Source organism: Rhineura floridana, chromosome 16 (assembly GCF_030035675.1).
Source record: "Rhineura floridana isolate rRhiFlo1 chromosome 16, rRhiFlo1.hap2, whole genome shotgun sequence".
Taxonomy (NCBI): Eukaryota; Metazoa; Chordata; class Lepidosauria; order Squamata; family Rhineuridae; genus Rhineura; species Rhineura floridana.
In genome coordinates this window covers 35,921,308-35,936,527 of record NC_084495.1, presented here as the reverse complement: position 1 = coordinate 35,936,527, position 15,220 = coordinate 35,921,308, and the positions used below count along the sequence as shown (strand labels likewise).

At 46.3% G+C, this 15,220-nt stretch overlaps 1 protein-coding gene across 2 annotated transcripts in view; it reads right to left on the bottom strand.

Moving 5' to 3' along the window:
* Nucleotides 1-1,172: 1,172 nt before the first annotated feature.
* SLC6A14 (solute carrier family 6 member 14) overlaps nt 1,173-15,220 on the bottom strand; it is a 49,306-nt gene continuing 35,258 nt past the window's right edge. For both annotated transcript variants that reach the window (XM_061598612.1, XM_061598613.1), the window contains exons 6-14: nt 14,868-15,000; nt 12,215-12,355; nt 9,869-10,097; nt 9,406-9,531; nt 8,613-8,731; nt 6,834-6,933; nt 6,131-6,240; nt 5,222-5,389; nt 1,173-3,480 (exon numbers count right to left, since the gene is read on the bottom strand). In XM_061598612.1, the coding sequence (XP_061454596.1) occupies nt 3,331-3,480; nt 5,222-5,389; nt 6,131-6,240; nt 6,834-6,933; nt 8,613-8,731; nt 9,406-9,531; nt 9,869-10,097; nt 12,215-12,355; nt 14,868-15,000 (1,276 nt within the window). In that variant the 3' untranslated portion in view covers nt 1,173-3,330. The remainder of the gene's footprint in view (nt 3,481-5,221; nt 5,390-6,130; nt 6,241-6,833; nt 6,934-8,612; nt 8,732-9,405; nt 9,532-9,868; nt 10,098-12,214; nt 12,356-14,867; nt 15,001-15,220) is intronic.

The window sequence follows — 15,220 nt, the reverse complement described above, 5'->3', positions numbered from 1 at the left end:
GAATGGAGCTCTTAAAACTGCAGCAAATCAGGAACGCAACAATGGTGCATTCTCAGGCTGTCCTCTAGCGGCCAAACGTCTTTTGTGCACGACACAGAGAGGCCTCCGTGTTTGGTGGTTGTCAAACTTTCTGTGTTCCTCTGGGGAAAATGTCTACACTGCTATGTCTGTCACCAAACTTTTGCACGCCTCAACAGGCTCTGGTGTCTTTCTCAGCCACACGCTCCCGTTGTGCAAAGCACCATCTCAGGCCTCCATCTTTCCTGGAGTGAACTGAGAGCAAAGTCTAGCAAACATCCAGAACTCTCCTGTCTGCATTAGGCCTATAGCCAGATGTTTTGCAATGGTGATGCCTCAGGGGGGCAAACAGGAGTGTGCACCTGGAGGGGCAGGAATCACTGCAGAAATCCAGAACCTAAAGGCAGGTCCACTAACAGTTTTCAAGTTATTCAGTTCCTCTCGTGGTCAGGTCATGGCTCCGTGGTAGAGAATCTACGGCCAAAGGTCCAAACAGGCATCTCCAGGTAACACTAGGCAAGACTGCCTGCCTGAAACTCTGGAGACCTGCTGCCAATCAGTGCAGACAATACTGAACTAGATGGGCGAATGGTCCAAATCACTACAAGGCAGCTTCCTGTATTATTAAATATTAATAAGATGTTTCTTTTGGAAATATTTCATGGAAGGGAAGCCGATGTGGTGCCCTCCAGGTGTTGTTGAACTCCAACTCCCACTGCCCCAGCGAGCATGCCCAATGGTCAGGGGTGATGAGAGTTGTAGTCCAGCAACATCTGAAAGGCGCCACATTGGCTACCCCATGTTGCCCCCCTAAACGTATTGAGGGAGGGATGGAAGGAGAGGTATCACTGACTCCCCACTTGTTGTTTTCTCTCTCGGGGGGGGGACCTTTGGCCCTCCAGATGTTGATGAACTGCAGTTCCCATCAGCCTCAGCAAGCATGGCCCCAATGGCCAGGGATGATGGGAGTTGTAGTTCTGCAACATCTGGAGGACCAAAGGTTGCCCACACCCATTCTAAAGCCATCAAAGCAACTTTGGTTCATGGCAAAATACTCTCCTTAAAGTTTCCCCACAGGCGCAGTCCGGGGTGAGGGTGTGAAGGTGTGTGGAGAGAACAGTGTCAGGCTGAGCAGTTCCAAAAGGACAAAGCAATTTTTAAAAAACTCAGCATTTTATTGATTTCAGATGGCAACATGTTCATTTCACAAAACAGACAACACATCTGCAGTATAAAAAAGGCACGTGGGGGGAAATAGTCGGCCTCCCCCCTTTTGCCACAGGACTTGGTCCCTGCCACGTGGCGTGGAAGAATGAGTTTCAAAACGTCACGGAAGGGGAGGTGGTACAGCTGCCCCTCAAACAAAGAGTACAGGCGATGGCCGTTTCACACGGTCCAAGGGCTCCTTTTTGGAAAACGAGATTGCTGGGACATTGGCCTCCACTCGACAGGAAATGTTGAAAACAGCCGGGGAACGGTATCCAGGAAACCACGTGGTCACGCACCGCGGAGGGGCATCCGCAACAACTTGGTTGTCACATCCTGCCACGTGGTTTTCTACCACACATCCACCCAGAATCAGAAATCCAGGGAGCAGCCTGCTTCTGAGGGCCAGCTGTGTGGATTCTGTCAGAAGGATGAAGCCACTCCACTTCCTCCCTTTCACTGAGGTCATTGGGAAGAAAGAGTTGCTCCCCCCTTCCCCACACCCTGTCACTTCCGTTGGGGGTCCAAAGAAGCGGTTGCCTTTGGGAGCATAGGCCAGGCATAAGGAATCGGTGGCCCTCCAGATGTTATGGGGAACTCACAGGCTTCCCATCCCTGGAAGACACCAGCCACAAGGTCCTGAATAGCGGAGTGTATCTAGCCACAACAAAAAAGGTGCTGAAATCCCATATTTCTTAAAAAATAAAATAAATAAAAAAATTAAAATGCCACTTTTCTCTTTTGGCAGAAAATAACAATGCTATGAAATAAACATCTAGATGGGCTCTAGGGGAAGGTTCCACTTGCAGCTCAGGCTGTCTGAAGGTATCAAGAACAGTGGGTTTAAGCGAACAATGGACAGCAAGTGCTGACTCTTTCGTGCAACAATTCTTAACAAAAACGACCGTCCCTGGAGGCACACAGAAATTGGGAAGGAGGTGGTAGGAAGGAGTAGGGAGGAAGATGTGGAAAGAACCTCTGTGTCACAAAGAGATGGCAAGAAGAAGAATACACAAAACAAAAAGTAAAGTAAAAGTCAGCTGCTTGGCTGGCCAGCCAGCCACTTTGGGCCTGCTGAGAATAGCTAGGGCCACGAGCACAAAATGTGGCACTGGGCACAGGTCCTGTTTCCAAATAATCTCATTTTGGCAAGAAAAACTCCCAAGTTGCTAGCCCTTATGATTCTGAAGATATGCTTGGAGATGTGTGAGCAACACTGGCTGAGGGGGGGGGGATATTCAGTGCCTTTGCCCTTCCCGCTCAGAGCAAAGAAGAGTAAAATAAAAATGAAAGAATAAATTATGCAAAATAAAATAAAATGTGCACATCACCCAGGCTTTCTGAATTTGGAATGCCTGGATATATGTGTGTGTGTAATATAATGTGGACACACATACTCTCGCGCACACACACACACATAGTGTTATATAGTGTCATAATCATAGCTCCAGGAACATTAAGATGGAAACATCTTCGTGTCATACAGACTGACCTACTCAGAAGTAAGTCCCATTGACTTCATTGGTGCTTACTTTCAGGTAAGTGTGCATAGGATTGCAGCATTTGGCACTTGCATGATTCTGAATCACCCTTATGGTACAACGAAGTGCATTCCCCATTACAACACCCCTGAGAGGTAGAATAGGGCTTTTGTCCTCATTTGTCAGGTAGAAGGCTAAGGCTCCAGGGAGGATTTGTGCAAAGTTCTTCAAGGACATGTCAGAGGATCAGACCCCCTCCCCCAGCAAGGTCTAGTTTAAGCCCCCCTGGGAAGAGGGGGCTGAACTCTGTAGCCACCTCCACCTCTCCCCATGCACAGCATGGATCCGATGAAGCATCTTCTAGGGGCGGAGGAGACTTGCTGCCCTCCTCGCTGCACCCTGCAACTGGGCGGGTTGATCTCTTGGTACACGCTGGTGCTGAAGAACCTGCCTCCAAGTGCCACTGACTTATTTATCCGTTGCTCTCTAACAGAATATACCAGTTCTCAGAATAAATAGCATGGCTTCCATGATTAAAAAACAATAAAAACCCATTCCACACCCCACCCCAAACTCTGCTGTGTGTGGGTTTCGAAGGACGCCTCTCGCCTCCCATCCGGCCTCATCACTCCAGCTTGTGTATGTAGCCATCCACGGTTGGGATCTCAAAGTCCCGTTCCTTCTCTTCGTCGACCACGTTGCAGTACCTTTCGCCACGGTGGCACATCAGGGCAGGCCCCCAGTTGGCCTGGGGCTTGCAGCAGGCGGCGATGCGCTAAAAGGGGGAGAATCGGAAATGGGAAGAAAGAGATTCAGTCCAGAGGTGGCATTGTAGTAGTGGGCTCAGAAGGGCTGGTGGGATTCTCTGCTGCAAGACGCACTTGGTGAAGGCCTCTGGCGTAGACAGCTTTAAGAGCGGGTTAGATCGGGGTTGTGGAACCTCGGGCCAAATGCGGCCCTCCAAGCCCCTCTATCAGGCCCCGAGGATGCTCCCCAGCCCATGCCCCCAAGCCCCCTCGCATCACTGGCCCTGCTCCATGCCCACTGTAAGTGCTGTCGCTTGCCTGGCTGGAAAGAGGTGTGTGTGGGAACTGCTGGCTTTTGCACGGCTGAAACATGCGTTACTGTACAAAGGTAAGAATCACATCTATTGCTCTAGCCACTCCGCCACAACTGACATGCGGCCCCCAGATGTTTGCTCATGAGGCAATGTGGCCCTTGGGCTCAAATAGGTTCCCCACTCCCAGATCAGACAGATTCGAGGGAGGGGGCACCAACAACGGTCACTCTCAGATAGCATCCAAATTGCAACATATGCTGTACAGAAATCTAAAAACAGAATATCAGAAGAAAATCCACCACCACTCCATTCTGTTCCCCAGAATGGGGACGGAAACCCCACAGAGCAGCTAGCCAGATGAGGAAATAAAATGGCAATATGGAGCCTCCATGTTAAAGGGTAGTCTACCTATATACGCCAGCCGCTGGGGAACAACAGCTGGAGAGGGCTAGTGCCTTCACGGCCTGCTTGTGGGCTTCCTGTCGACAACTGGATGGCCACTCCAGGAAACAGGATTCTGGACTCAATAGACCCTTGGACTCTTCCACCATGGCTATTTTCTTCTTATGGGAGTGCATATATCCAACTTCAGATGTGTGTGTGTGTGTGGGTATGGATAGTTTAATCTGTCCACCCTATTCATCTTTTAGGAAGCTCCACATATTGCCTGTCCCACATTAACAAAGCCTGTTTAGGGAGATTTACAGAAGGGATGTCAAAAGCTGACAATTCAAGCTAAACTGGGCCAGGAAACTTCTCCAGGTTTAAGGACTTGATAGCTCCTTTGTACCCAAGACTGGGCTGCTCTTTCAAGTCTTCTTCTTTTTGGCTATGACTCTGGGTAATGCCTGTTTCAACTGCATTGAAGCCAAGGCTGAAGCCTCATGTGGTGAGAGGGGGCAGGGGTGTGTGTGTGGATTTGCAGGCCATGCTCTGATCAGTTTCAGTCAGGGCATTATCCACCACATCAGAAACCCAGAGCCTGAGTGGAAATCCATTTAAAGCAGAATCTTGGGATACTCCTAGATGTGCACAGTGTTTGGTATTATATTTCAGAAAAAAAGGTCAGTATCTTAAGAATCTCGGCTTACTTCTTAAAACGTTCCTAGCCTTAACGTGATGAAGAATGGCTTGAAAGCATGTGGTCTGGTCAATATGTATGGTGAAACCTCAGGGGCCTGAGGAGAGGAGTCTGAGCAGCAACTGCCTGGGGGTTCCTTGGCAAACAAATATTTGCAGGAGTTCCGCAGAGGTAGAAGGCTTCAAATCCAGTGCTCCAGATTGTTCAGCAAAAAATTCCCAGCATTCGCAGGAATTAACAGTTGCACTGTCCTTTGCTATTGTTTAGGTTCTGACAGAAATCAGTGCAAGGCTTCCTGGAGGTGGGGTGGAGAGGGAGTGAGAGGGATAAACTTTTCTGTTGGAGCAGAGTTCACAATGCATCAAGGGCACTCACCTGACACAGATTCCCTTTTGCTTTTATGATCTTGTAAATTGCAATGATGGGGATCCAAATGAGGCAGAATGTGATCATGCACCAACCAACCGCAGATCCCCAGGCAGGGTACGTAACTGAGCCATATTTAGGAGGGTCAAATGTGATCAAAGACCAAATCAAAATTGCCTGTTTGAAAAGAGAGAGAAACAGAGAGTGTCAAACTTGGACCAGCTGGGCTGGACATCACAGGCTCAGTTGCATGTGCAGCACTGAATAAGACTGGAAGAGACCTTTTCAGATCCAGCATTCAGGACTCAGTTTCCCAACCTTCAGATCTGATAAAAAAGGAAAGCCAGGCACCTGAGTGTCCCTCTGCCGAGCCAGGGCTCCTTGCCACGACTTCACTCCTGCAACAGAAAGGCCGTGCAAGCCCTGGACCACAGCCTGGACTCGGTGGTGGGCTGGATGAGGGTCAATAAACTGAATCCTAGCAAGACGGAGGCACTGTGGGTTGGTGGTTCCCGAGTTTGGATAATTGGTCAATTGCCTGCTTTGAATGGGGTCGTACTCCCCTCTGCAAGGTTGCCAGGCCCAGCCTCCAAGAGGTCTTCTGTATCTTTAAAAGTTGTGCAGGGGGGAGAATTCCACCTTGTGGTTTTCCCCATTACAGTGTTGCAAGAACACCTGCACTTGGATGACTTTCTCTTCTCCTAAAGATACAGGATCACTCAGGCCAGGAACCTGGCAACCGTACTCACACCTGACATTACACACAGCAGGTGTGGGGCAGGTGGGTGTGGTTTGGGGGGCAAAGCCTCACAGGTCACACATGGAGCCAAATCTGGCCTGCAGGCCTGATGCTCATCACCCCTGCTGTATCCCAGCCTCAGAGCAGCGGAAATCTCTAGCCAAATTCTGGCTACTTACGAGCAGGAGGCAAGGCGTGATGACAAACCAGCAGGCTCTCCACCACAGCCAGAAACACCAGCTCTTCTTCCCAAGCATCATTTCGATGTCTTCGATAAACCGGTTTCCTCCTGAGAGAAGCGGACACAAACTTAGGAGTTAGTTCTGTGGCTGTGAACGACCAGCTTTTAGACGAGGGCAGCCATGTTTTTTAACTCTGCAAGCCTAACTGCTCCCGAGAGCGACAAAATGTCATACAGACTGATTTCGACTACGTCTCCTGCAAGCCCCTCCTGCCTGGGAGTGGCTGGAAAATGTCTGCAGAAGTGTTTTAACAGGAAACGTATTTTTAAAAAGACGGCGGTGACGTGGAGGTCCCGGAATGCTCAAATTAGTAAGGGGGGTCCACAACAATTCAGGTTCTAAAGTTGACTCCATTATCCAATCCAGGCCATGATTCTCATGGATTGGATCCTGTGAGTCTACTCTGGAATCTGCGTGCTGCGGATTCCTCCTCCATCCCTACCTGCCTCACAGGATTATTGTGAGGATGAAATGAGGAGGAGCCATTTGGGAAGGGTCATATAAACATTGCATTTGGGAAATTGTCAAATTTAGGTGCTAGAAGTAAAATTTAGTTGAAGTCTTCCTAAGAATCAAGTTGCTCTAGCGGCTTGTGGTGTTAGTGTTTTGGGGGTGGGGTGACCCAGTATACATCGTTTACCATAAATCCAGCTAATTCCTGCCAGCTCCAGGACAGCTGCAAAAAGGATCCCCCATCCGGCACAGAAATGGTCTATCAGGTTGACCCAGTAGATTCCTGCCTGTAGAAACAGAAGAGAACGAAGCAGAATGCTTAGTTCCAGTCCACACAGCATCGTCTCCAGACGAAGGATGGAGAGACCTGCCCATTTTGGTTCCCTCAGTTTCTCATTTTTCCAATCGTAAATTCCGTTATGCACATTTCTACAGCAATTTGCAATTTCCTCATGAAAATCCATCAGTATTTTAGTGCAAATTTCTCCAAATAAACACATTTTTGTATGCAGTTTTCCCTAACATACACATTGTTGCAAAGCAATTTTCTCTGATATAATGCATTATTGTATGTTATTTTCATTTATATGTGCATTTTAATGCATACTTTACCCTAATGTATACATTGTAATGCACACTATACCCTAATATGTGCAGTTTTTTGTTTGGCTGGAGAACTCCATGTCAAATCTGGAGAAGTGTGAATTTTAAAGGATGGCTGTGTTTCAGTCCACATGTTGTTTTGGAAAGTGCAAATTTAGTCAGTTTGTCTTTAAAAGAAAATTGAATTGAATTTCTCCCCCATCCTTCCTCCACATTATACGTGCTCCTGCTAATTATCTGTGCAGCATCCTACACTTTTCACTTTATAAAACACCCCACAAGCAAATCAGGATGAATTTTCAGTAAAGACCAGACTTAGTCTAATCAGAGGGTAAATAAGGATGGGCTAATATATCAATTTCAGTTTCTCTTTCTTTTCAATCTTAAATTCAGTTCCCCACATCAGTCTGCAATTTTTTTAAAGCCCACATGAAACTTCATCAGCATTTTAGTATAAATATCTCCCACAATACACGTTTGTATGCAACACTGCCTAATATACACATTTTTGCAGAGCATTTTCTTGTGCTATTTTCACTTATATGCATTTTAATGCACATTTTACCCTAGTATATACAATTTTGTGAGCGTTATTTGGCTGTATTGCCAAATTCAGGGAAATCTGAATTCAGAAGGATGGCTATGTTTCGGTTCACATATTGTTTTGGAACGTGTAAATTCAGTAAATTCACCATTAAATGTGAACTGAATTGAATTTTTCCTCTATCCCTACATGTAGGAATATGCTCGAATTTCACAAAATTCAAGTTTGACACTGAATTTCCTATTTATTCGCTTTTTCTTGTCCTCGCGGATTGGGTTTTTTCTAGCAGTTTTCCACAGTTGAAGCAGATTTTTTTAAAAAAAAAATAGCCTCAAAATATTAATATTAATATCAATATTGATATTGATATTTCCCTCAAAATATCAATATCAATATTGATATTTTCCTCAAAAAATCTATGAAAAATATTTTTAAAGATATCAGTATTAATATCTATATTTTTGTGGAAAAAAACCAAATTGGTATTTATCGCAAACAGCAAACATTGATCCCTTTTGAAGTGGTACCGGAAGGAAGTTCAATGGAGCAAAAATTGAACAAGCACCAAAATGCGGATCCCATCCCTACCTACGTGTAAGCTTTCTGCATGCAAATCAGGATGAATTCACAATAAACAGATCATCTGGAGGAGTCTATAGTGATTCCCCCCACCCCATTGCTGAGATAAGAAATTCTCAAATTTAATCCTCCTGAGGATCCAATACTTCAAGGACAAAGGTGGAGCCACTCAAGCCTCGCTCATTTTGAGAGGCATCACTCCTTCTCTTGGGAGCAAAGAAGGATCAGTGTCCTTCCTACCTGGGTGACACAGATGAGCCCAAGGAGGAACAGCACCGCACATAAGCCCAAGGTCACTGGGATCCTCATTTTCTTCATCAGTTTGGGGTAGATATCATGGATGGTGGTTGTGATGGTCTCTGTAGGATAAAGAGGGCATAGTGAGCTCTCATGCTATGGATTTCTGTTATCATCCCAAATATCTAGATGTCTACTCATTTAATGTGCATTGGCACCCAGGTATCAATCAATCAATAAATCAATATTTATTTCGGTCACTGACCAGCCAGGCACCCAGGTAAGATTTCTTCCCAGTGCAAATAAATTGATTGAGAGGAAGGATTTGGAGAGTGTTCAAGGGGCATTTTCCAAGAAGACTGTCCAAGACAGCAACCCAGTTACATACAATTTTATTTGATATCCATTGCCTGATTAATCATGGATTCATTTCAGTAGATTCGAAAATTTAAAAACCTATTAACTTAGAGTGCAATCCTAACCTTTTTTGCTTTGGCAAGCCTCCAGACATGCAATTTAATTCTATATATTGCTTGATACTTTTATTACATCTATTTGTTGTAATAAAACATCTGTTGATTTTACTGGTGTTTTCCTATGAAGATAGGTTTAAAAACAATACTTTATGAACACCTCTTAACTATTAAATTCCGCAGCTGTAATTAGACAGGTTGGTGTATAACTTTCCTCTTTGTACCGAGGGAACCTCCGGCACAAATCCAACCTGGAGATTTGTACATAGATAGCAATGAACAGTAGCTAGTGTAGGAAGGGCTTGTTTTGGACCACTACTCACCTACAGTAGCAAACTGGGAATCGAGACCCAAAAGCAGCAGCATGAAGAAGAACAAGAAGGACCAGAGGGGGGCAACAGGGAGTTTGGAAAGAGCCTCTGGATAGGCAACAAATGCCAGGTCAAAACCTGCAATGGAGCAGAAACAAGTGTGAGTTGAGAAGGCAAGGGAAAGCATTTAATTTTAAGCATACAAATTTTAAAAACACATTTTTAAAAAGCAATTTAAAAACACATGCTAAAATGTCTGGGAGAAGAGGAAAGTCTTGACCTGGCGCCGAAAAGATAACAGTGTTGGCACCAGGCACACCTCGTCAGGGAGGTCATTCCACAGTTTGGGGGCCACCACTGAGAAGGCTTTAACAGACTACAGTTCCCAGAATACTTTGGGGGAAATCACGTGGTCTACATGTGCTTTAGATGCGTGTGGTGTGTACACTGAGTAACCAGACCTTGTCCAGCCCACCTGAATCGACGACTTCTGAGACCTTCTTGTCCGCCACAAATGCCATGTGTCCCAAGATGGAGAAAATCGCAAAGCCAGCAAAGACACTGGTGAGGCAATTTGTCACACAGACGAAGATGGCGTCTGAATAACAGTTGTTGTTGAATTTATTGTAGGAGGAGAGGGCGACCAACCCGCCCCATGCGACAGACAGAGAGAAGAAGATCTGTGTGGCAGCGTCTTTCCAGACCTTGAAAAAGAGAGTGAGCAAGAGAAAACAATAGATATTGTTGGATGTATAATCCCTACAGCTCTAGCAGTGTGTATGTGTGTCTGCATAATAACTGCTGCACGCACACACAAAATGCATGTGTGTCTACCTTGCAGGCTTGTTGCACAGGAGAAAAAAAGCTATATAAAAGCAAAGCATTATTGTAATTGTATTATTTTCCACACAAAATGCATGTGGAAAATAATAACACTACAATAATGCTTTGCTTTTATACTTATTTATTTATTTTTATTTATTTATTAAACTTGTATACCGCCCCATAGCCGAAGCTCTCTGGGCGGTTTACAATAACTAAAAACAAATACAATTTAAAATACATATTTTAAAAAACAATTTAAAACACAATATTATATAGCTTTTTTTCTTGTGTGCAACAAGCCTGCAAGATAGACAAAAAATATTCTGAAATTACACGTTGGGACAAAGGCTGAGACAGATGGGAGTTGTAGTCTAAAACATCTACAGGGCATCAAACTGACGGTTGTCCTACACGGTGTATAAGTCAGGGGTGGTCAAGGCGGTGCCCTCCAGGTGTGATGGACTACAACTCCCATCATCCCTAGCCACTAGCCAAGCTGGAGTTCGACTCCAGCTACATCTAGAGGGGGACCTTGTTGCTACCCGTGATATAGGCCTTCTGCACCAGTCACTGCAAATTGTGTTTTGTTTCCCCACAAACTTGGAAGCAAATGTGGCCCCCAAAGTTGTGTGTGGTGTTTACGTTTAAAAAGCATTGCAGAAACATTACCCATCAGTCACACATGCGCACACACAATGGCCCAACACACCAAGATGTCATTACAGTGGGTGAGGCTCTGTGGCTTGCTGTTACCGACACTCCCAGCTTGCCTCGTGATGTGCCGCACAGTGGAAGCCTGATCAACCTCAGGCTGTTCTCAGAACACCCATTGTGGGAGGTGGGGACTGAATGAACAACATCACTTGCTCGAACCCTGTTGTGGTCTCTGCCATCTTCAGAGGTTTGGCATCCACTGAAAAAAGGCTGAGCCATTCTGCCGGGCACCTGAACCCACAACTCTGAGGAATGAGGGGAAGCTGGGGGATGCATGGCATCACTCTGCTCATATTTATGTTGAAAATATAATGGTATCCCTCCTCTCTTCATCCAGCAATGGAGCACATTAGATATAGGCACTTTTTGCACAATCTCTGCCATGTTCAGACTGGGAAGTGGTGGAGCTGGAACACCACGCTGGAACTCATACATCAAGATGTATACGTGTGTGTGTGTGTGTGTGTGTGTGTGTGTGTTGAGGGTGGGTGGGGAGGTATGTATGAATCCCTGCTTTGCCTATTATTCACAGTGTGAAAAGAGAATAACTTGGACCTCATTCCTCTGCAGCGCTTAGGAACATCATAGGAAATTGCCTTTAGGGATGGAAATGCCTGTCAATTTCAGTTCTCTCAGTTTCTCCCTTTTCGAATGTTAAATTCAGTTCTCCACATATCTGCAGCAATTTGGGGTTTTTTGAAAAAAATCCCATTGAAAATTCTCCAGTGTTTGAATGCGAATTTCTCCTACTTAACACATTTTTCCAGGTAGTTTTAATGTACACATTTTTGCCAGGCATATAATCATATAATCATCATTTCTGTATGTTCTTTTTTACTCCTCTACTCATTTTTATGCCCACTTGCCACTAACATGTACATTTTGGGAGGTAGACATTAGTTGGCTGGTGAACTGCATTACAAAATTCTAACGAGTGCGAATTTCGACCGACGGCTACATTTCAGTTCCCATATTGCTTCAGAAAGTGCGTATTTGATAGATGTGGCCTGAAATACAAACTGAATCAAAATTCCCACCCCTAGCTGCCTTATATGGACTCAGAGGATTGGTTCATCTAGCTCAGTACTGTCTGCACTGACTGGCAGAGGCTCTCCAAGGTTTCAGACAGGGGTCCCTCCCAAGCTCAACCTGGAGATGCCATTGGGGACTGAACCTGCATGCAAAACAGACACTCTGCCACTGAGCTACAACCCTTCCCTGTTCGTATGTAAGGTCTGACAGAAGCTGCCCTTAGCCCAACCATGCAATCTGCCACGCTCACCTCTGCCTCTGTCAGCTTGGTGAAATTAGACTGGGACCCAATGTAATACTCAATGCCCTCGCGAGCCCCTTCCAGAGTGGCACCTCGGACCAGCAAGATCACCAGGATGACGTACGGGAAGATGGCCGTGAAGTAAACAACCTGTGATGGTGAGAAAAGGAAGAAGGACTCAGATGTTGGTTTCAGAGGAGGATGAAGATGATGGAAGCAGAATGGAACTGATTCTTAGATGAAGGAGGGCTGGGATCTCTTCTCGATTGTCCCAGAGTGCAGGGCACGGAATAATGGGCTCAAGACGCAGGAAGCCAGATTTCGACTGAACATCTGGAAAAACCTCCTAACTGTTAGAGCCATACAACAATGGAACCAATGACCTAGAGAGGTAGTGGGCTCTCTGACACTGGAGGCATTCAAGAGGCAGCTGGACAGCCATCTGTTGGGAATGCTTTGACTTGGATTCCTGCATTGAGCAGGGGGTTGGACCTGATGGACTTATAGGCCCCTTCCAACTCTACTATTCTATGATTCTAAGGGGGCTTTCTTGGAAAATCAACAGCGGCTTAGGGTGGGGTGGGGAATCCTGTGCCGCCGACAGGCTGACTGCCTTGGTTACCCAGCACTTTCGCATTATTTCAGTTTTGAATCACTTCCCTTGAGGTATCCCGGAGCTATTTACAAGATAGTAACATGTATAAAAACAGATCAAACATATACGAACACAATTTTCAAACATTATCAATATAGAAGCAGTTTAAAACAACAGCGGCACCTCCATAAAACCAGGATTGTCTGCTCTGACTGGTGGCGGCTCTCCAGAGTCTCAGGCAGAGAAGGAGTCTTCCCTGTCACCTACTACCAGACCCTTTTTGTTACAGAACGCAGCCTTGTTGACCTTCTGCATGCAAAGCAGGTGTTCTGCATTTGAGCGACAGCCACTCCCTTAATCCTTCCAGTTCTGCCAAATCTTTTACCTAACCCCTGAAAAACAGCACCCTTTGCAATGTTCATACATCGAAGTAGGCTAGTTGAAATGTGTGTGAGTGAGTGCACGCGCGAGCAGAGACACTCCCACTGGGGATATCCCACAGAAATCTCTGCTCCTGCCCTCGGGATCAGCTCCGGATCAGGTCTCGGGTGGCATAGAGAAAAGCAACCCATTTGTTCCTACCAAAATGGTCTGTTGACACGGGCCACAGAATTGCTTCGGAGACTCTTCGCGGGAGCACCCAGGTTGCCACACCAAGCGCATTAACCCCTAATTTTAGTGGAACCGCCCCAACCAAACATTCCAAGGAGCTGGATCAGGCAGGGAGTCAGCCTCTCAGCTTGGCACTTAGGATAATCATTGTGCTCTCCTGGATGCCACGGAGCCAGTTGGGCTGGTTCTTCTGTCAAACAGGCCCTCCTGTGGTTTCACTGTCACCATTTGCCAAAAGTCATGTGCAGACAGCTGTCCTCTCTCTCTCTCTCTCTCTTTCCCTCTCTCTCTCGACTCAGGGGAATTGCCTGCTCTCTTGCAAAACTTCTTCAAGGGGCTTTTTATTCCCCCCCCCCAGGGGACAGGCAGGAAATGGTCCTCTGGAACAAGGTGGCAGTCTTGACATTGCCACTGACTGAAAAGACCTGCAGGCAGTCATGCAGCTTATGTGTCTCTGAGAGCCAGGAAGCAGCTCTTGCCTGTCCTATTCTTGTTTGGAATGTGCATGAACACAGTTCAGAGTGCTTGAATCATCCGGCGTGATCTGAATCTTCTAGAGTGGTCCTGACCTCTCTTACATAGGATGCTGTTTTATACCAAGGCAGACCACTGGTCCACCTAGCTGGGTATCGTCTGCACTGACTGACAGCAGCCATCCAGATTTCAGGCAGAAGTCCTTCCCAGCCCTGCCTGGAGATGTGAGTGGGAATTGGACCCGGGACCTTTCAGCATGCAAAGAAGATACACTACCACTGATCTTTTTAGCATGCATTTTAGCATGTGTTTTTAAATTGTTTTTAATTTTTTTTAAATTGTGTTTTTAAATTGTTTTTGTGTTTTAAAATTTGTATATTTGTTTTAATTTTTTTAAATTGCTGTAAACCACCCAGAGACCTTCGGCTATGAGGCAGTATATAAATGTAATAAATAAAATAAATCTACAGTCCTCCAAAACATAAAGTAAGATTCTAGTCCTCCTTGTTCTGAACAAAGGGCTGAATCAAACAGGAAGCTGCCTTATATTGAGTTAGACCATTGGCCCATCTTGCTCAGTACTGTCTATACCAGCCTTTCCCAACTAGTGGGCCACCAGATGTTGTTGGACCACAATTCCCATCTTTCCTGACCATTGGCAATGCTGGCTGAGGCTGATGGGAGTTGTGGTCCAGCAACATCTGGTGGCCCACTAGTTGGGAAAGGCTGGTCTACACTAGTTGGCAGTGGCTCTCCAGGGGTTGGGACGGGAGTTTCTCCCAGCCCTACCTGGGACCTTCTGCATGCAAGGCAGATCCTCTAACCACTGAGCCATGGCCTGTCCCCATCAATGTTTGCATCCCATTACAGCACCGGCTGATCAAGGGGTGGGAGGGCAAACCTGGTGGACTGAAGCCCCTCCCTCACACCAGGGAGGCTGGTATTGCTGCTGACAAGCCAGCATCGTCCAGTTCAATGTACCTTTCCTGAAGACTTGATTCCTTTGAACAAGGCCACTGCCACGATCAGCCAGGAAAGGAGGAGGCAGAGGGCGAGGTACCACACAATCTCCCCGGTGTCATTCAACCCCTCCGTGCGCTGAAGGACCTTTTTGCTGAGGGAGGAGAAAGGCAGAGGAAGTGTCAGCAAAGATGCCACCTAGAAGGGACAGCTGCAGTCATGACAGTGGGGCAAAATGGTGGGCTTTAAACGAGGCATCTGCATAGCTTCCAAAAGGGGCTCCCCAAAAGCCGGGAGATGCCAGCACGGCTTGGGACCTTTTATTTCACCCAGGGCTGGCTTTGAGTGCTGGCCAAACAGGTTTTGAACCTGTC